Here is a 22,562-nt window from a genome sequence, read left to right as displayed (position 1 = left end):
AGGGGTCCTGATACTACATCTGTGCTGAGACGCTTTGTTATTAGGGGCCCTGAAGGTTTGCATCACTTCGGCCCAAGACATTAAGCGACACAGCAGTAAATATACCTAAAAATAACAGTTTCACACAATAAAGTCAAAGGTCATTCGTGATGGAGTGTGAAATACAAAGATAACTGACACTCTGCTGTTATAGGGAAGGACAAGTTTAATTTTTTAAATTCACTTTGAGGGTGACAGTGTTTTACAAAAATAATAAGAACAATTCAAAAAATTGAAATAAAAGTTAGCATTTTCTTTTGGCTGTACAAAGAATACAGAGAAGAAATTGCATGACGAAGCCCTGGGTTAAAGCTGGGCAGAGGAATTTGCATAATTGTATAATCGGGCAAAGGACATCAGGAAAAATGATAAAACAGCGGATTCAAGTAAAAGGCTCAACTCCTAAACAAATGAAATCCCTATTGTTTAAGACTATAGTTGTCTCTTTCTATGGCAGCGGTATCAAACTAAACTCCTGGAGGCCAGGGGCGTATGCAGGTTTGCAGGGCTGCAGGTAGCCTGGCGGTTCAGAGCGTTGGGCCAGTCTGGTTGCTGGTTTGAATCACGGAGCTGAATAGGTGAAAACCGCCGGTGCCCTTGAGTAATGCACTTGACCCTAACTGCTCCTGTAAATCGCTCTGGATTATAGTGTCTGCTAAAATGAACATGTTTCCTTGTAACTAGTATCTGATTTTGACCTGGGAAAGCAGGGATGTATTTCAATAAGCTAAAGTGGCTTCCTCTCCTTATCTGCACTGATGTGATTTTGACAGGCGAATGAAACAGTCCAGAAGCATTCACCATATTGCTCTCATTGATCCTACGTTTCCAGATCAGTACAGACAAAGGGTGAAAGTCACTTTGCCAAGTCATTGCCTATTAAAACACATCCCGGGTGTGTGAACTCCTCAGTTGATCAGTGACTGGGGGGTGAGTCTCAATAGTATTCAAAGCACAGAGCGCAAAAATACAATTAAGATTCACCCATTGAAAGACACACAAAGACCTCGGCGGCTCAGTTGGTAAGGGCATGGCGCTAGCAACACCAGGGTAGTGGGTTCATTTCCCACAGGGATCACATACACATCACACATTACTCACTGTACTTCGCATGAATTAAAATAATCTGTTTAGTGGCATATAGTATTATATATTACCAAGGAGAAAGACAAAAGACACTGCAGACCTCCAGGAATTGAGCGTCATACCACTCCCTGCTCTGTGGCAAATCTTAATGTCATAACTTATTTAACTTTCTTCTCCTCACTGCTGGTCTCACTGGTCATTGCACTAGTCACTGCTGTGTCGTAATGGCACTTTTCTACGCACCGGCGGGGAAACCAACCCCGCAGGCGAACTCCAGCTGAAGGAAGAACCAAAAAGATCACGTTAGAAATATACAGTAAAGGTAATTATTGTAATTCTGCAGTGTTGGGAGGGCCAGATTCCCGTCATTCACTTGCTTCTTTGCTCTATTTTTTCTCTCTCTGGAAGATAAATCCAGAAAAGGCAAATATAGAACCACACACATTAAAAAGTGGGAGATAATCAAGATTACTATGTAACAGCTCTGTTGGGAAGTTTCCATTCTCTTCTGCAAAATGGCTGAAAAATGTGCACAGGTGAGAAAGCTTTGAGTAAAACCTGGCATTCTTCCATGTTCGGAGCCATACCTTTAGTCTGCTCGTCATCCAGCACTTTGTCCCCATACATCCACCATCTGAAGAAACACAGAAAATAATTCATGGTTCTGAAATTCTCTGAAAATTTTGAGAAATCAATTCATTCTCTGACATTATCCGGCCATTCAGGTACAGTCATTTACCAACTGACAACCTGGCAGGCATGTGGGGAAGCACTCAGCTGAAAAAAGAAGCTCGGAATAGCCAAAACATAATACCTGGCAGCAAATGGAGACTGTAAGAACCAACTTCAAAAATAACTAAATTATAGGGACAGGCTAATAACCCCAAAGGCGTAGAATATTGCCATTTCTCTTCTCTATTGAGGCACTCAGGACTTTTCCAAATGGTACTATCGCTATGGCAATGAGTAATACCATGACTACGGTAACTATCAGACTGGTTTTCCCCAATCAGAAGAGACGTGTGTATCACCATGGAGGTCATGGAGTTCACTTTAGTGGTTCGCCTCAATTGGAACCACCAAAGCCTGAAAATACATTCCCCACAAACAAACTGCAGATTGTTTCCAGCCATAAACTTGCAGATTGGTTGCCCTAAACCTGAAGATTGGTTCCCCCCAAAAGTCTGCAGACTGTTTGTCTCCCAAAAGTCTGCAGACTGATCCCCCCCCCAAAAGCTAGCAGATTAGTTCTCAAAAGAAACTCACTTGGTTCCCCGGGTGGCAAGGATGGTCTCCCCCTTGTGGAGGCCGATGCGGGGCTCCTCGGTGCAGGGAGTCCTAAAGAAGGTGTTGAGGCCCTTGCTCAGTGGGCAGCAGGCTCCGTTGTAGTCCTCCACTACCCGATACTGAATCTGCTGGCCGAGTCACAGGATAAAATATGGTTAATATACTATCATGACCATAACATCAGAACTTCAACATTTAAAAGTGGATTATAGCGACATATTTGTAAAGAAATATGATGCAGACGTGGCTTCAGAAAGGGATGCCAATGTAGTCGGCGTTTGGAAGGTACAGTGCATTCGGAAATTATTCAGACCCCTTCCCCTTTTCCACATTTTGCTACGTTACTGCCTTATTCTAAAATGGATTGGGGGAAAAAAATCCCTCATCAATCCACACACAATACCACATAATGACAAAGCAAAAACCGGTTTTTAGACATTTTTGACAATTTATATATATTTTTTTAATCTACAGAAATATTACATTTACAGTTGAAGTCGGAAGTTTACATACACTTAGGTTGAAGTCATTAAAACTCGTTTTTCAACCACTCCACAAATGTCTTGTTAACAAACTATAGTTTTGGCAAGTCGGTCAGGACATCTACTTTGTGCATGACACAAGTAATTTTTCCAACAATTGTTTACAGACAGATTATTTCACTTATAATTCACTGTATCACAATTCCAGTGGGTCAGAAGTTTACATACACTAAGTTGACTGTGCCTTTAAACAGCTTGGAAAATTCCAGACAATGACGTCATGGCTTTAGAAGCTTCTGATAGGCTAATAGACATAATTTCAGTCAATTGGAGGTGTACCTGTGGATGTATTTCAAGGCCTACCTTCAAACTCAGTGCCTCTTTGCTTAAAATCAAAAGAAATCAGCCAAGACCTCAGAAAAAAAAGTTGTAGACCTCCACAAGTCTGGTTCATCCTTGGGAGCAATTTCCAAAATGCCTGAAGGTACCACGTTCATCTGTACAAATAATAGTATGCAAGCATAAACACCATGGGACCACGCAGCCGTCATACCGCTCAGGAAGGAGACGCGTTCTGTCTCCTAGAGATGAACGTACTTTGGTGCGAAAAGTGCTGGAAAAAGTGCTGAAGATGCTGGAGGAAACAGGCACAAAAGTATCTATATACACAGTAAAACGAGTCCTATACCGACATAACTTGAAAGGCCGCTCAGCAAGGAAGAAGCCACTGCTCCAAAACCCCCATAAAAACGCCAGACTACGGTTTGCAACTGTACATAGGGACAAAGATCGTACTTTTTGGAGAAATGTCCTCTGGTTTGATGAAACAAAAATAGAACTGTTTGGCCATAATGACCATCATTATGTTTGGAAGAAAATGGGGGAGGCTTGCAAGCCGAAGAACACCACCCCAACCGTGAAGCACGTTGGTGGCAGCATCATGTCGTGGGGGTGCTTTGCTGCAGGAGGGACTGGTGCACTTCACAAAATAGATGGCATCATGAGGGAGGAAAATTACGTGGATATATTGAAGCAACATCTCAAGACATCAGTCAGGAAGTTAAAGCTTGGTCGCAAATGGGTCTTCCAAATGGACAATGACCCCAAGCATACTTCCAAATCTGTGGCAAAATGGCTTAAGGACAACAAAGTCAAGGTATTGGAGTGGCAATCACAAAGTCCTGACCTCAATCCTATAGAAAATTTGTGGGCAGAACTGAAAAAGCGTGTGCGAGCAAGGAGGCCTAAAAACCTGACTCAGTTACACCAGCTCTGTCAGGAGGAATGGGCCAAAATTCACCCAACTTATTGTGGGAAGCTTGTGGAAGGCTACCCGAAACGTTTGTCATGTGTCTTTTACTGAGTAGTGGCTTCCGTCTGGCCACTCCACCATAAAGGCCTGATTGGTGGAGTGCTGCAGAGATGGTTGTCCTTCTGAACGTTTCTCTCATCTCCACAGAGGAACTCTGAAGCTCTGTCAGAGTGACCATCGGGTTCTTGGTCACCTCCCTGACCAAGGGCCTTCTCCTCCGATTGCTCAGTTTGGCTGGGCGGCCAGCTCTAGGAAGAGTCTTGATGGTTCCAAACTTCTTGGGGACCTTCAATGCTGTAGAAATGTTTTGGTACCCTTCCCCAGATCTGTGCCTCGACACAATCCTGTCTCAGAGCTCTACGGACAATTCCGTCGACCTCATGACTTGGTTTTTGATCTGACATGCACTGTCAACTGTGGGACCTTATATAGACGGGTGTGTGCCTTTCCAAATTATGTCCAATCAATTGAATTTACCACAGGTAGACTCCAATCAAGTTGTAGAAACATCTCAGGGATGCTCAATGGAAACAGGATGCACCTGAGCTCAATTTTGAGTCTCATAGCAAAGGGTCTGAATAGTTATGTAAATATGTTTTTTAATATATGTTTTTATACATTTGAAAAATGTTCTAAAAACCTGTTTTCACTTTGTCATTATGGGGTAACGTGTTTAGATTGATGAGGAAAAACATTAATTTAATCCATTTTAGAATAAGGCTGTAACGTAACAAAATGTGGGAAAAGGGAAGGGGTCTGAATACTTTCCGAATGCACTGTACATACACATGTTTTCCCGAATTAATGGGAAAATAGAATAACATATTGTCTGAAATACTGAAGACACTGCAAACAAACATTCACCTAAGTAGATGAGGTTGCAAATATTTCACCATCCATCAATATATACGAGGTGTCTTTGAACCAATGCTACCCATTGCTGTCTGAACAGGAACATGTCAGCTACTTACACTTCTCACCCGCTTGTCAGCTTTTTGTTTCAGTTGCTCAATCTAGAAAGCAAACAAACACAAGAGAATGGTTTATCATTGAAAATGCCAAACATCTCAAGTCTGTTAAGTGTGACAACCCATGTTCCGATGGTTCAGTTGGGTTGGAGCATGGCGCTAGCCATACCAGAATGGTGGATTTCATTACCAGATGGACCACACATACTTACAACAACAAAATCTATTATATCTATCTATATTTATTTCAGCCACACCCATTGCTGATAGGTGTATAAAATCGAGCACACAACCATGCAATCTCCATAGACAAACATTGGCAGTAGAATGACCTTACTGAAGAGCTCGGTGACTTTCAACATGGCAACATCATAGGATGCCACCTTTCCAACAAGTCAGTGTGCAAAGCTGTCATCAAGGCAAAGGGTGGCTACTATGAAGAGTCTCAAATATAAAATATATTTTGATTTGCTTAACACTTTTTTGGTTACTACATGATTCCATATGTGTTATTTCATAGTTTTGATGTCTTCACTATTATTCTACAATGTAGAAAATAGTAAAAATAAAGAAAAACCCTTGAATGAGTCGGTGTGTCCAAACTTTTGACTGGCACTGTATATTTACACACACATCTGACTGTCAGTCACATTGGATTCCATTTTACATCATTATAACAACATGACAATACAAACCTAGTGTTCGCTTTAAAAATGCATATAATAGCATAACTGAATGTAAGTCAACTTTGGATAAAAATGTCTGCTAATGCTAATTGACAATATTACATCAACATCATTATCGCTTACGGTTAAGGTGTGCTGGTGACACTTGGCGTGGATGGGCCACTGGATGCCGTCGCCCTCTGGGCTCCCTGACCAGGTGAACACCTGTTTGAAGTTCTCCCAGCGCCGGCCCAGGTCGTAGGGGAAGACAAACTCTTCCCCCGTTTGGTAGTACTGAATTCTGTCTTTGGCCTGCGGATGGAGGAGATGGAATGGGAAAAAGAGAAACGAGGCAGGAACGAGAGAAAGCATGAGAGAGAGAAACATTTAGTGAGTGAGTGAGAATGACAGAGTGAGAGAAAAATACATTAAAAAGTAAGAGAGAAAGAGATGAGAGAAAGGGAGTGAGACAGAGAGTGAAAAAGAGTGAGGGAGAGCAAAAGAGTAAGATAAATAAAGTAATTGATAATGAGACACACACACAGAAAGAGAGTGAAAGAGTTCACATGGTTCTTTCTGGCTTCAATGTTTGTCTTAGGGTTTACCTACCATCTTAAAATCCTAGTGTCACATTAGCTAAGTTCTTCTGTACTAAGTCCTTGACAGGCTAAGAGGCCACTAGAATAACACTGATGTCTAGTCTATTAGATTAGTTGAGATCTACTGGATTATCCTGCCCTTTGGACAACAGTGGCACGGCTGTTGACAAACACACTAGCACCAGTGATCGTGAAGGTTATGGCCTAGCAGGTGGGAAAAAAACATATCCAGAAGAAAAAGGAGACGAGGAGTAATGAGGTTGTAATTTTCAAACAAGGTAAGGTTGTATAGTGGTTGTACAAAACCTAATCAAACTGCTTATTCCATGACAAACACTTACCTTTTCCTCGATCCAGGCCTCAATGGAGGTCTTGTTTCGAAGGATGACTTTCATCTTGGGTGGAGAGAAGAAAAAAGGTTTGGTGGGAATTATTTGAGAGAAACATGGGCAACTCTCAGTTCCTACTGTGTAATACCTACCAAAAGTACTACCATCATCTCTTAAAGAGATGTTGTATAGTTTTTAGCCAGCAGCTCTGAAAGTAGAGCTCATGAGCCAAAAGTGGTCACCGAAAAATGCTACTACTTCACATGTGCAGATATGTGCACCACGGCTTCGCTCTCTCCCGATTTCTGCTGTGTATGCATCTTGCTAGCTGTCACTCAAACGGCGAGGGGCTAAAGCTCATTGGCTAGAACTGAAATTTCTAGGGGGCTGGCCCACGCGGGGGCAAATGTAGGGGAAATGGCACAGCATAGCTTCCAGAAAAACTGTTCAAACTAGGGATTTCGTGGCTAATTGAGGTAAGACAGTAAAGTTTTTTTTTTGTTTGTTTGTTTTTTTTTACTTAGTAGTCGCCAAAGTTCCGGAGAATGTCTTTAATTAAATACACACTCAAGTATACAGTGTCATCTACTAGAGGTGAATCCACTAGACATTCATATGGGTCTACCCTGCACCTGGAAAATAGCTGAATATGGACAATGGGCACACTATTACCATCAGTATTCTATTACCGCCAATGTGCATGTTACCTGTATGAAGAACAACATGCCAACGGCTATGGTGGTGCCCAGTGCCAGCCCTAAGGCAAAGAGAGTGGCAGCGAAGGCGGGTACGCTGAACGGCATGATGGGTTGAAACCGTCTGACGGCGCTCATGTCGATCTTCACGGTACTCCAGCCAAAGGATATCTATAATAACAATTAATAAGAATGTATTTATATTGAGCTTTTCTAGGACCCAAAGACTACTTGACGAAAATGCACTATCAATTTAGAATCTCCATTGAGCATGCTTTTCAGTCCAGGAGTAGGCTTAATCTGATACCCTTTTCCCACTACTGAGTCAAGTCAAACTGAGCCAAAGTGTACTGTGCTGGCCTGGTTACATATCCACCATAGTTGCTGGAAGCATAAAAAGTACTGTAATATATCCAAACGAAACAGTATCGTTCGGGTCGGCATGAATGTGAGGTTATGGGTCTGGGAACCCAGCCTACAATGATGAATTGATAAGAGGTCAAATGCAAGTGTGTCACTGACTCCTCACCCTCTCGTAGAGCTGTGTGTACATGGTCATGATGAAGATGAAAGCGGCGTGCGAGCAGCCGAGAGGCGCCAACAGCAGGAAACTGGTGAAGTAGGCGTGGTTCTGGTGGCCGCAGCAGTTGTTGATCCACGGGCAGTGGTGATCCATCTTCATCACACACCTGAGGATGAATAAATTAATGAAATGATTTATCAATTTAAAAAAGCATATGAACTTGTCTTAGCCATGTGAATACAACAACACACACATTAAAAGTAATTGAGGATTAAAAACAATAAAGTCAGACGTATTTTCATTGTGGATCTTAAAGAAGGGATGGAGGCGAAAAGGAAGAGGAGAAAGGCAGAGGAAAAAGAGGAAGGGGAGGAATATCAGCATTGTGAATCACAGGCTTGAATGATTGACATGCTGATGGCACTGGCAGGAAGAAATGTGACGTTACAGAGCAGACAATTTCTTTATTATGAATCGTAGCATTGGTAGAAAGTATGAGTAGTAAAAACCAGCATCCATTCTATGTGGTTAATCTCTAACTGCAATCTCCTTTGTTTCACCCAGCTGAGCACACCCCATATTTAAGTGAGTTAGTAGAGCTCAGGCTTAGACATCTACTAAGAGATAAAGAACTAATGGATGGGTGCATACATTTCAGTAAATTGGCTTAAACTATACTGGTGTTTATTCATTAGTGCACACCGTAGCAAACCGTAGCAAAAATGTTTTGCAACTTATTGGCCAAGATCCAGTTAGTCCCTCCCTGTTTAGTCCGGTTTGCTTCCAAGTGAATAAACCCTTTTGCTTTAAAGCCCAACATGTGCTATTCAATCATTTTGGGACCGAATTATAGGTAAGCTAAGTGTGGGCAAATAAAATGTTCAAGTAAATCATTCATTTACGTCAATGGGAGACTTGCCTGAAGAAAAAAAAAAGTTAGCATACGCTATAAAGAAGCACAACTAGAGCACATTTGTAGCAGTGACAAGACAGAGTCAGGGTTGCCAAGTCTACCTGTTGCACTTGCGGCAATGGTGGGATCTCGGGGCCTTGTAGCCTTGGCACATTCTGCAGAACTGAAGGTACTTGGTGTCTTCTTCCTTCTCCTGTTTAAGAGGAAAAAACACACGTCAATGGCCTGATCCATTCAATTTCTACTCTATCGGATATCCGGATAGACAAATTGTATTTCTTTTTTAAATGCTATTGGCTCTAGACCAATCAGAATGACGCAAATACACATGACAGAGGTAAACGGGATATGCTGCTTTTCTCCGGTAGTTTAGCTAAAATCAACAGCGAAAAATAAGTTAGATTTTCACCATGATAGAACTGTTTGTTACAAAAAGGTTGTCTTTGTCGGGTATAATGGAAAGTCCATTAGGTGAGTGCCTGTAATGCTATTTGAAGTGGGGGAAATATGTCAAGACCGATGTCAAGGCAGCCTGGAGGGATAAATGCGCAGCAGTAGCTCAACGCACCGCTATAAAAACTACATTCAAAAGTTTGTCATTTTATTAAACTAAAAATGGCAAAAGTCATGGTATATCCTTGTAGGTAAAAATGTCACAATAATGATTTAATTGAGACAAAGCTTTTCATTGTTAAAATGTTCTCTCCAAAAATGAACAGTCACTCAAATAATACAACACTAATGTCCGTTCGGATAGTCAATTAACCGTGCCCATCCCTACCTTGGTCCCACAGGATGAGCAGGCTTTTGTTCTAACCCAACACCAACACTCCGGATTGAACCAATCAGGGCCTAGTGCTGGGCTGGAACAAACGCCTGGCTGCACCCAATTGGCTCTCCAGGAGGACCAGGGTATAAGGCTAAGTGACCACTCTGCTCTACAACACAATTTCACACATTGTTGTGTAGCAGCAAAATTATCAGTTTCCCTTGTCTCTGTATAATGGGTTAAGAAAGATGTATTTCTCAGCTTAGCTCCTTACTGGTTTCCAGCCAAGGGGGATGTAACCAGGGCCCACGAACATGGCGTTGAAGTAGTTGTAGAGAATGAGCACGGACCAGTTGATGAGCATGATGAAGTTGAAGCTCCCTCCCGTGGTGTCCAATGGCCAGTACCAGATAATGGAGTCTAATATGGCCATGGAGGAGCACACGGCGATGACCGTCAGGGCTATCACTGGGCCCCAGTGACACAACCTCCGGACCTCATGGAGGTTCTCGAACGTCACGAGGGCTGTAAGAAAGTTCATAGTTTTTTTGGTTGTTTTTGTGTGTGTTGTGTTTAGGTTTTAAAGGCGTTGTGGTTTGGGAGTTCGTCAAACACAGAGGTTAGATGCACTGCTTCTCTCTACTATCTGGCACAGACAATGAAGACAACGGGCATCTTTTCTCTCGTCTTCTGAACACCCAGCAACCGGCTGGGTTGCAAGTTACAGAGGCAGTCCGTGTCCCAGAGTTCTTTGTGTTCCTGGCGATGAGCGGCATCCTTTGACAGCACGGGAGACTGCACTATCCCTGTGAGAGATGCAAGTTCTCCATCTGAGAGAAGGACATAAATATGACCACATTGTGAGTGACACTGATAGGGAATTGACTGTTTGAAAGATTGACACGGTATACTTAAGTTTATAACAGTTGCTTGGCTGAACAACACTGGACCAAGTTAGCTACTTCAAATTAGTAGCTAGCAAAGTTGTTTAAGGTCTCCCAAATATAATAACCAACTACAAAGCTACTTATTGTCAACAAGGGGGAGTTATGTGTAACACTATTTTGAGTGTGACAACGTTATAGTTATGCCAACGTATTTTACAATAAAGCACCCTACGGTTAAGCTTAATTTAACCAAAGCACCTGTGACCTGCAAAAAGCTCAAACTGAACATGGCCTGAGCCTTTTGCTTGTGTCATTACTTTACTGCCATATAGGTAGCTAGCTAGTAAACTTAAAATGAGCAGACCAAGACGATGGCCCCGATTAACTAGCTCATGGTAATTAGCTAGCTAGCTGACCAATTTGGACAGACAGTCGGCTAACATCGTTAAAGTGCCTCCCTGCTCATAAATCAACATAACTATTTTGAATATGCCAGCTGTCAGTGTCAAGGAAAGACAACAGACTGTCAGTTTGACAAACAAGAACTACACGGACAGGTGAAAATAACTGGGTTCTCAAAGCAAATTCAGGCAAAGCTAGCTAGCGAACATTACTAGCTAGCTAGTATCTACGCTAGCTAACGTTAGTAACGATGTCGTTGCCTGTCCTGACTGTTTTGTTTCCCAGTGCGAGCTAGCTAGCTAGCTAGCCAAGCATTAACGTTAGCCCATCCCCGATGTTTCAAATTGTGTGCGATTTAGATGAAATGTAAACTGCAGGCATTTTTCAAAGACCATTAACATATTACTTAATAGATAATCGTGATATTAATAACTACCGACATGTCAATGTTCATGAATGAAGTAAACTACCCACCTCGCTACTTCCTTGATTTAAGCCGTGTTCCAGTCTACGCGAGATTACCGTGGGACCTGGCGTCAACGTTTTTTTCTTCATGAATTTCAAAATAAACGTCTTGTCGGTTACTTGTCGGTTACTTTTTGAACAGAAACTTGTGAAATTGATACAAATGATTACTTTTTTGACACAACAAAAATAATAAGTCAATGAAATACCAATTATTTGAAATAATACAATAAAACCATGTTACAGTGTACATCAAATTGTGACGAAAACGATTAATTAGTTGGACAGTTGGAGAACCTTATGAGACCTAAACTCAGCAAAAAAAGAAACGTCACGTTTTCAGGACCCTGTCTTTCAAAGATAATTCGTAAAAATCCCCAAAACTTCACAGATCTTCATTGTAAAGGGTTTAAACACTGTTTCCCATGCTTGTTCAATGAACCATAAACAATTCATGAACATGCACCTGTGGAACGATCGTTAAGACACTAACAGCTTACAGATGGTAGGCAATTAAGGTCACAGTTATGAAAACTTAGGACACTAAAGAGGCCTTTCTACTGACTCTGAAAAACACCAAAAGAGAGATGCCCAGGGTCCCTACTCATCTGCATGAACGTGCCTTAGGCATGCTGCAAGGAGACATGAGGACTGCAGATGTGGCCAGGGCAATAAATTGCAATGTCCGTACTGTGAGACGCCTAAGACAGTGCTACAGGGAGACAGGACGAACAACTGATCGTCCTCGCAGTGGCAGACCACGTGTAACAACACCTGCACAGGATCGGTACATCCGAACATCACAACTGCGGGACAGGTACAGGATGGCAACAACTGCCCGAGTTACACCAGGAACGCACAATCCCTCCATCAGTGCTCAGACTGTCCGCAATAGGCTGAGAGAGACTGGACTGAGGGCTTGTAGGCCTGTTGTAAGGCAGGTCATCACCAGACATCACCGGCAACAACATCGCCTATGGGCACAAACCCACCATCGCTGGACCAGACAGGACTGGCAAAAAGTGCTCTTCACTGACGAGTCGCGGTTTTGTCTCACCAGGGGTGATGGTCGGATTCTCGTTTATCGTCGGAGGAATGAGCGTTACACCAAGGCCTGTACTCTGGAGCGGGATCAATTTGGAGGTGGAGGGTCCGTCATGGTCTGGGGTGGTGTGTCACAGCATCATCGGACTGAGCTTGTTGTCATTGCAGGCAATCTCAATCCCATTGAGCACGTCTGGGACCTGTTGGATCGGAGGGTGAGGGCTATTCCCCCCCAGAAATGTCCGGGAACTTGCAGGTGCCTTGGTGGAAGAGTGGGTAACATCTCACAGCAAGAACTGGCACATCTGGTGCAGTCCATGAGGAGGAGATGCACTGTAATACTTAATGCTGCTGGTGGCGACACCAGATACTGACTGTTACTTTTGATTTTGACCCCCCCCCCCCCTTTGTTCAGGGACACATTATTCAATTTCTGTTAGTCACATGTCTGTGGAACTTGTTCAGTTTATGTCTCAGTTGTTGAATCTTGTCATGTTCATACAAATATTTACACATGTTAAGTTTGCTGAAAATAAAAGCAGTTGACAGTGAGAGAACGTTTCTTTTTTTGCTGAGTTTATGACTGTGGTATGTAGAGAAGATTGTAAAACTAGGTCCAACCAAATCCCCCAGAAAGAGAGAGGTTATTGAAAGTGGTGTGGGGGGTAAAACATATTACATAATTAAATCAATAGGTGCAGCATCAAAATGGGCAAGAAAATAACAGAATTCTTTAACCAGGAGCGGGTCCATCGCCAGGGTTGCAATCTCAGTCAGCCCTGTGCTCTACAATATTTACATAAACTAATTGGCCACTTTTCTAGAAAAATCCTCAGCCACTGGTGTTAGTCTGCACAATTCAGAGGTTAAATACCTTCTCTTCGCAGATGACCTGTGCCTGCTGTTACCCACAGCACATGGCCTAGAGCAGAGCCTGGACCTTCTAGAGCAGTACTGCCTGACCTTGGTCCTGGTAGTAAACCCAAAAATACCAAAATACTGATTTTCCAGAGAAGATCCAGATCTCAGGGAATTAGACCAAAGTTCTCAACTAGTACCAAACATATAGGTGTGGTTTTGCGTACTGAGTTTAATTTAAAATCAGGGCTAGGCTAATTATACTTCAATTAATCCAGATTTTAAAAAATGGCTTTCTAAAATGTTGCTTAACTTCAGATTAATTAGGTCTAGACTAGGTAGCCCCAGACTAAGGTAAAGTTAATCTTTGTGAATCCTAAATAGATTAACGATGTGCACTAGGTGCTGACCTGAGGATGCTTCAAAAACCAGGGATGGGACACTTAAACATAAGCATTGTCCTTTCACCACCTGGACAAACAGAACACCTGTGTGAGAATGCTGTTCATTGAATACAGCTCAGCGTTCAACACCATAGCGCCCACAAAGCTCATCACTAAGCTAAGGACCCTGGGACTAAACACCTCCCTCTGCAATTGGATCCTGGACTTCCTGACGGGCCGCCCCAGGTAGTAAGGGTAGGCAACAGCGCATCTGCCACGCTGATCCTCAACACTGGGGCCTATCAGGGGTGTGTGCTCAGTCCCCTCCTGTACTCCCTGTTCACCCATGACTGCGTGGCCAAACATGACTCCAACACCATCATTAAGTTTGCTGACGACACAACAGTGGTAGGCCTGATCACTGACAACGATGAGGCAGCCTAAATGGAGATGGTCAGAGACCTAGCAGTGTGGTTCCAGGACAACAACCTCTCCCTCAATGTGAGCAAGTCAAAGGAGCTGATCGTTGACTACAGGAAAAGGCGGGCCGACTAGCCCCCCATTCACATCGACGGGGCTGTAGTGGAGCGGGTCGAGAGTTTCAAGTACCTTGGTGTCCACATCACCAACAAACTATCATGGTCCAAACACACCAAGACAGTTGTGAAGAGGGCACGACAATACCTTTTCCCTTCAGGAGACTGAAAAGATTTGGCATTGGTCCCCAGATCCTCAAAAAGTTTTACAGCTGCACCATAGAGAGCATCCTGACCGGTTGCATCACCGCCTGGTATGGCAACTGCTCGGCATCTGACAGTAAGGCGCTACAGGGTAGTGCGTATGGCCCAGTACATCAATTGGGGCCAAGCTTCCTGCCATCCAGGACCTATATACGAGGCGGTGTCAGAGGAAAGCACAAAAAATTGTCAAAGACTCCAGTCACCCAAGTGATACTGTTCTCTCTGCTACCACAGGGCAAGCGGTACCGGAGCGCCAAGTCCAAGACCAAAAGGCTCCTTAACAGCTTCTACGACCAAGCCATAAGACTGCTGAACAAGACTGGTGGCAGACCCCAGTAAGACCAGAGACAGATGAGCTGGGGGACTTGTTGACCGGGATCATTGATAGCCAGCAACCCCTGGATGGTATCCCCGATGATGACCATTTGGACAGTTATGGTGGAAAATTGCAAGATTATGTTATAATACTTTTATTGCATCAAATGGTTGTTTTATGCAACAGAATAGACTATTCCTATAACTATTGTGTGTGTTCTACTGAGGATTTACATTGTCTTTTGGGTGATAAAACCTAAAGAGACCGCATTCCAGAGCATGAGTTAATGTTTCTGTTCTATATGGTACCAGGGAGAGATGACCCCAGGGCCAGACCCTGGTCTGTACACAAAGATGACTGTTTTTACAGCAGATACTGTCTGCTGTGAATTATAGGTATCTTTCATACAGATCTTAACCTTGTGACCCATTCTATATATCTGTTGTTCGTCATGTAGGTTGAAAGGGGTGTATGTTAGCTATAGAAAAACCTTTGTACTTTTGTCTCGGGGCTCTCAACGAATCATCTGAGGGTGATTCGTCGACCAGCTATCGCTATTGCTAAGCTCTCACTAATAAAGATTTAGTTTAAGTAAAGCTCTGACTTGTGTGATAAGTTTGTCTCTCCTCATTTGATAGTAAAGAAATTAACCACCACACAGTTCAGATTGGGGACTGTTCCAATCCTCATTTAGTAGGACACATTCTGTCAACATGTGCCATCCCCAGACTGCAGGGAATATGCAATATTGTCAGTCATCTCTTGCACTCCCATTATAAAAATGTATGTCATGAACTCAAGTCTTGAAGAAATAATGTTCTCTAATGAAGCAATGTAATCATTTTCGAAAGGCAAATGATCACCATAGCTTGGAGGGGATAAGACAGGATGAAGGTCCGCCTGCTACATCTGCAGCAGCCAGGAGGGAACATTGTGCGCTAACCCAGGCCGGAGGATAAAGACAGAGGCTGAGCAATGCATGAGAAACTGGCCATGGAATTTCATGAGCGCAAACTAATGTATTTATAAGAAGAGCATGGATGTAAATCCTTCCTGTTGAGTTGGCTATGAAGGAGGAGGGAAACATGAAGCAGCGGCAGTACCAATGTACTTCTCAAACCAGCACCAGTTCGGGGTCACAATATTTCCATTTGTGAATTAAAAACCTCTTTGTTACCAATCCATGGCTATTGTTTGCTTCAATCAAACCTCTTTGTTAACAATCCATGGCTATTATTTGCTTCAATCACTTGAGCTATCTTTGTTGTGAGAAGTGCTGCATAGCAAAAGCATCTCTGCAGGCTAGTCCATTTCTATCATTGTCTGCCTCAACCATGGGAACATCTGGGTCATCCTCACTTTCAATGCGAAGATCTGGGCAGCCATGCTGTTTGAGGTAATTGTGAAGCATTGCTGTTGCAATTATGACAATGCAGCATCTTCTTGGTTGAAATGTGTTTCTGAGACACTGGAAACGACTCTTCCATACAATAAACATGCGCTCCACTACACCTCTGGTGTGGAAATGAGCTTGGTTGGACCGTTGTTGCTCAGGTCCTATTGCAGGAAGATAAAGGGTGAACAAGAGGTTGGTCTGTGCATACCCACTGTCACCAAGTATGTTTCCACTATGTTGTCCTCCTTCAAGCTGAGCATACAAAGAGGAGTTTTGGAAAATCCTTGAGTCATGAGTTGCACCTTACCAACGTGCAACAATGTTGGAGAACATTGGGAGTGCACACCCTTTGTATATTCATTGAGAACCAGTTTTTACGATTCCTGTACTTGATGAAAAGGGATACTTGATGGGAATATGACATCCATCTATATAGCCAATGACTCCAGGGAAGTTCCCATATTCATAGAACTCTACCTTGTAGTTGGCTGGGGCAGTAGCATCAAATAACTTGAAGTAATTGTCTTTCAATTCACATATAGCATTGCAGACTTTGTCGATTATTCTGCATACCATTTCAGTTAGTCCAGTTTTAAAGTGCAATTTAGTCTAGGATTAGGCTTAATCTGTGTCCGCGAAACCGCCCCATCGAGTACTGTACACATTACAATTACTTAGGTTTAATAATAAGCACAACTGGACACCTAGATGAGGCAGTGAATGAACTGAGAGATAAAGCACACTGGGAATTACATGCCATTAAAAAAAAATGAATTGAAATACCTATTAAAGTTCGACTAAAAGCAATTAAATGTCTCATTAAATCAATTGCACTTTATGGCAGCGAGGCATGAAGTCCAGCACAATATTTCACCCAATGACATAAACACACAAAAAAGATACCAACCACCCAAGCCATAGACTATTCTCTTTGCTTCCGCACGGCAAGCGGTACATAAAGTCTGACACCAACAGGCTCCTAAACCACCTCTATCCCCATCCAAAAAGACTGCTAACTAAATAGCAAACAAAATGACTACACAGACTTTTTTCTTATTGTCTTTATGCAAACTCACAGGGCCCTACACACTTATGCACACTGACACTCCAACACACATACAAACACTTCACTAATTTGCTCACACACACACACATAATATGCATACACTGTACAGTACATTCATACTGACTCTACACACATGCACACCCACACATACAATCAACATATACGCTGCTGCTACTCTGTTTATCATATATCCTGATGCCTAGTCACCTTACCCCTATACATATCTACCTCTATCGATCCAGTATCCCTGCACATTGTAAATAGGGTACTTGTCACGTTCGTCGTAACATTTAAGTGAGGAGGACCAAGGCGCAGCGTGATAACAATACATTCTTCTTTAATGAAGACGAAAACAAAACAAACACTATACAAACTAATCAAAACAACAACCGTGAAGCTATACAAACAATAAGTGCAGACACTGGCAACTTACACATAGACAATTACCCACCACCTACCTAATGACTATGGCTGCCTAAATATGGCTCCCAATCAGAGACAACGATAGACAGCTGTCTCTAATTGAGAACCAATCCAGGCAACCATAGACTTACATAAACACCTACACTGAACACAACCCCATGAACTCTACAAACACCCCCTAGACAATACAAACACCCTATACGAGACAAAAACACACAAACATCCCCCATGTCACACCCTGACCTAACTAAAATAATAAAGAAAAACAAAGATAACTAAGGCCAGGGCGTGACAGTACTGGAACTGACCCTGTATATCAGAGGAGGCTGGTAGGAGGACACGCTCATTGTAACGTCTGGAATGAAATCTATGGAATGGTACCAACACATCAAACACATGGAAACAACTAGTTTGACTCTGTTCCGTTTAATCCATTTCTGCCATTACAATGAGCCTGTCCTCCTATAGCGCCTCCCACCAGCTTCCTCTGCTGTATATGGTATGCTTACTTTATCGTGCTCTTATTTCTTGTTTTTATATATTGTATGTTTTTGTTCTACCTTGTTATTTTTAGTATTACATTGTTATTGATTACTGCATTGTTGAGGTTAGAGCTGGCAAGAAATGCAATTCACTGTACTTCACTGTGCATGTGACATAACCCTGTAATGCCAAGAGCTGAGCAAAGAAGAGTCTCCTCTTCCAGCTGGTCCTGGGCCTGAGTTCACAAACCTGTTCTACTAACACACTGAAGCCTCAGGACCAGAACATCCAATCAATTAGAATAAAACAAATGACAACCCAGTCAAAACAAAACTATATCACCTATTGGGTAAAAATCACACGCACAAAGCAAAATGCAGCGCTATCTGTCCTTAAATTGACAGTACATCATGACAAAACTTTGTAAAAACATTTGAGAAAGTACAGACTCAGTGAACACAGCCCCTAGCCATAGAAAAGGGCAGACACAGAAAAAGCTGGCTGCCAAAAGTAGAAAAGCTGTGTGATCACTGCACCATGAAAGAAACAGAGCTACACTTCCCAATAAAATGCACAAAATACACAACAATTTAAGAGTCTTACTTCCACAAATTTGAAATTATAATTAAAAGTTTCAAAAACCTCTGATTAAGAAAAGCTACCAATCCTACTAGTAGAGGGCATAGACAGTGGTAGGTTGGCAGCACACTACATCACATCCTGAAGGACAGGTAGTGACAATAAGTTTTATAAGTTATGGAAGAATGTGTATTTTCTATAGCTATTATCTAGTCCATTATTTACCCCCACAACCTGTTCATGTTATATATCTTTTTGTAATGTAACATTGTGCTTTCAATACGTCATGCCAATAAAGCCAATTGAAACGAGAGAGAGATCTACAGAAATGACCCACTAAAGGCATCACCACCGTAAGAAGAAGTAACGGCTAAGGACAAAAGTGAACGGATGAGAACAAACAGAGATAAAGGTACACAAAATCACATCACCAATGTAATTGTTAGACAGCGCAAACAAGTTTATTTCTATCTTATCTCATGTACAGAATCGATTTACAGTTTACAAACTGACAGTTTTTTTTTTTCACACAGAATATACAACGTGTTGTGTCCTCTTCCACTCCCAAAGATGTTTTTAATATACAGCTGCTCTTTATACACAAGAGTGACAATAATGTGTTTTTGTGCAATCAGGGTATTGGATGGAAATTAGGTGACCCCAACAGACATTTATTGAATTCACAACCACAAGTAAGATTTGCAGGACATTACTCAGACTTGTGTACAGGTGTACGTTTGTTTTTTGATTTTGTAATATTGTGATATCACAAAACGTATAAAAAAAACTTTGGGAAAAACTTGAACGCATCTATTTTTGTAATTTTGCTCAATTCAAGGTCTGGTATCAAACTAAACAAATCTAAAATCAAGATGCTGTCATATCCGGCCTAGTAGTAGGTAGGGAGATTCTGAACATTTCTTTTGCCTCTTGTAACCAACCAAACACGACATTACATTGTCTTACTGCATTGGAAAAGGTTATGGACAGCTTGTACGAAAAAAATTACATCATTTGGCAAGAATAGACCTGGGAATCCATTAGAATAGGGCTATACAATTTTTCATCCAGAGTCAGGGTAGCCATACTATACATTTAAGTCAACATTATTCAGAACAACTTTGAAAATAGCAAAAACAAGAAATTCATAAAAGTCTACTGTCAATATAAACGGAACAAATTCCTCCCCATTTATAACAGAGAGAAAAAAATGTACTGCAACAAAATAATGTTGTTTTACCCTCGTATTGTCGCATTTTTAATAACTTTTTGTCTATTTTTACAATCTCTCTCAATGGTATTACATCCATTTATAGATCTACTGCACCAACTCTTTGTGACTGTATTGTACTGTAGCTATGCATTTCTTCATGTACATCTGTAAGAAATATGATTCACAGTTGTTAAGTGTCATAGGCAATTGTGATGCAATCTACAGTGAGAGCATATTGGCCAGTATATTGTACTTGTAAACATTTAAGACCGGAAGTGAATTTTAAGAGTAGAGCGAAATTCATCTAAAATGTGTGTACATTTGGCAACAGAATTTGATATACTTCATGTGTGCCAGCAACATTCTGGATATTATCAAAAAAACTTTCCATTAAAAACACCCTACTCTACATATTACATGCACATACAGTACATATACACACAATCTTATATAGTTCTCTGAATTTGTCACTTATCAAACTTGAACAATAAATAGCAATCACTTAGTCTACACGTTTGGTGAGAAAGGATAGACACAAGAAACTATGAACACAAGGACATATTAAACACAAAATGAGTCATTGATCAATTTTGGCATGCATGCTCTTCCCCCGAGGAAGAGATGTGTGTTCTTAACTAAATGCAGTGTGCTTCCATTTTTGTTTCTGTCCATTTGACAAGACTAGCTTAGGTGATGTAAACCTTCTTGGGCTGCATTTTGAAAAGGCCCTCCATGCCAGTCACTTAACCCTATGTAAAAGGCACTTACAGGAGAAAAGTGGTACAGATTTGCATGGCCTTTTTTTGGTGCCTTCTGTTCATTTCATACATGCAACCTTCAACCAAAAGGTAGACTCTCAAAGCTAAATATTATTTACAGCAAGCAAATAACCAAATGGCACAGGAGAAAAGCAGAAATGTCTCACATTTTGGCCAAGTTTATCACTACTACACAAAATGAATGAAGACCCTGGAAGTAAAGGAAAGGTTGTGCATCATGCCCGACATTTCAAATTGTTATCGTCATCTTTGATAGCTATATACAATACACCGGTGGCACCCTCGCCCTACAGGAGGTAAATCAATAGATCTGATTAATTTGATTCAATGCAATTTTATCTTTGTGGACTGCAACCGTCACAGAATTGTTCACTCAATAACCCCACCTACAAAGCAGAAATTCATGCTGCTAAAAAGCTATTTGCAACTTCCCGTTTATTTAAAATGTTATGGTTATTTTGCTCACTGCCAATTGCTCAAGAAAAATGTCACTCTTTGTGTGACATATTATATGCGACTCCCCGCCAGAGACCCGGGTTTAATCCCCGGGTTGACCCTTCCAACTTGTCCCCTCGTTACCTCTGTATCCCCTTGTAATTTAATCTGTATAAATAAAAACTAGAAAATATATGTGAAAGTGGAATTCCCCTCTCCTATTTTTTGGGGTACAATACAATGATGGTTGCAAAAGTTACTGGCCTGCACTACACAATAGAAATATAATTCATATTGTGACGCATAATTGCCATGGTAGCATTGTGATGCATAATTGCCACAGTAATTTGGAATGTTCAGTCAATGGGCATTATAATAATAATACAAAATAAATGTTATTGAAGCACTTTTCACAACACCCAAAGTCACTTTACATACACACGAGGATCAGCAGGATAAAAAGCATTAAAATCACATCATAAAATAATTAAGTATATAAAAGTACACTAAACGTAAGGACAGACTAACCATGGAGAACACTAAACACGATGACAGATTAACCAAGGAAGTGAACTAGACAGAGGATAAAAGCTAAAACAACAGATAATCCGGGTAAGCCTGTTTGAAGAGGTGTGTATTTAGTGTGGACTCCATATGTGTATGGATTGTCCGGTTCTGACATGGAGAGGGAGGGAGATCCAGACTTGAGGAGCTGCACAGCTAAAAACCCAGTCTCACATGGAGTGGAGCCTGGTGCGTGGGATGGTGAGGAGGCCAGTGTCAGGTGGGAGTTTAGGGGTGCAGGAGGTCAGTAACGTATGTGGGCGCCAGTCCATTGAGTGCTTTGTAGGTGAGCATGAGCAATATGATCCTGTATTGAACTGGGAGCCAGTGGAGGTTGATGAGGGTGGGGGTGATGTGGTCCCAAGGTCTGGTGTGTGTGAGTACCCGTGCAGCTGAATTTCGAAGTTTGCCCAGTGTTTTGTTGGGGAGTCCGTAGAGAATGGCGTTGCAGTAGGCCAGGCATGATAAAACAAAAGCATGGATGAGGGTTGTGGCGTCAGTGAGAGAGGGTCTGAGTCATGAGATGATTTTGAGGTGGAAAATAGGCTGACTTGGTGATGTTAAGGATGTGGGGTTCAAATGTAACACCGTGTATCCTGACTGTGGAGTTGGAGTGGATGGTGCAGCAGTTGATTGTCATGTTGAATTGACCCAGTTTCTTGATGACGGAGTTGGGGCCCATCAGCGTGATCTCGGTTTTGTCGTCGTTTAGTTTTTAAAAGTTATTGCTCATCCAAGTTTTCAGACAGTCAACCACAGAGGGGGGTGGCATAGCGGAGTTGGATTTTGTGTGGATGTAGATGTGTGTCGTCTACATAACAGTGAAATCCAAATTGACGGAGGAGCTGACCAAGGAGTAGCA

General features: G+C 41.9%; 1 protein-coding gene across 2 annotated transcripts; it reads right to left on the bottom strand.

The window, feature by feature from the left end:
- Window positions 1-185: 185 nt before the first annotated feature.
- zdhhc6 (zinc finger DHHC-type palmitoyltransferase 6) lies at window positions 186-11,489 on the bottom strand. 2 transcript variants are annotated; one of them, XM_038991542.1, is made up of 11 exons: window positions 11,431-11,489; window positions 9,942-10,497; window positions 9,000-9,091; window positions 7,992-8,151; window positions 7,475-7,633; window positions 6,780-6,833; window positions 5,984-6,151; window positions 5,178-5,219; window positions 2,392-2,540; window positions 1,713-1,759; window positions 186-1,402 (listed from the first exon to the last, which is right to left on the bottom strand). In XM_038991542.1, the coding sequence occupies exons 2-11, from the start codon at window positions 10,206-10,208 to the stop codon at window positions 1,284-1,286; spliced, it is 1,257 nt and encodes a 418-aa protein (XP_038847470.1). In that variant the 5' UTR covers window positions 10,209-10,497; window positions 11,431-11,489; the 3' UTR covers window positions 186-1,283. The 2 variants fall into 2 exon arrangements, with proteins under 2 accessions (XP_038847470.1, XP_038847471.1); XM_038991543.1 differs by having other exon boundaries at window positions 2,392-2,537.
- Window positions 11,490-22,562: the final 11,073 nt, after the last annotated feature.

The sequence above is a fragment of the Salvelinus namaycush genome, chromosome 4, assembly GCF_016432855.1.
Source record: "Salvelinus namaycush isolate Seneca chromosome 4, SaNama_1.0, whole genome shotgun sequence".
In the NCBI taxonomy this organism is placed as follows: domain Eukaryota; kingdom Metazoa; phylum Chordata; class Actinopteri; order Salmoniformes; family Salmonidae; genus Salvelinus; species Salvelinus namaycush.
Note: the sequence above shows the minus strand (reverse complement) of the source record. Positions and strands in the feature narration are given on the sequence as shown.

Excerpts from the sequence above, each read along its gene's own strand:
- zdhhc6 (XM_038991542.1), bottom strand. The coding sequence starts at position 10,208 with ATGAACTTTCTTACAGCCCTCGTGACGTTCGAGAACCTCCATGAGGTC. Across the intron at positions 8,152-8,999 it reads CATTGCCGCAAGTGCAACAG|GTGTGTGATGAAGATGGATC; the intron begins GTAGACTTGGCA and ends ATTCATCCTCAG. Across the intron at positions 1,760-2,391 it reads CTTGCCACCCGGGGAACCAA|ATGGTGGATGTATGGGGACA; the intron begins GTGAGTTTCTTT and ends GTGTTTCTTCAG.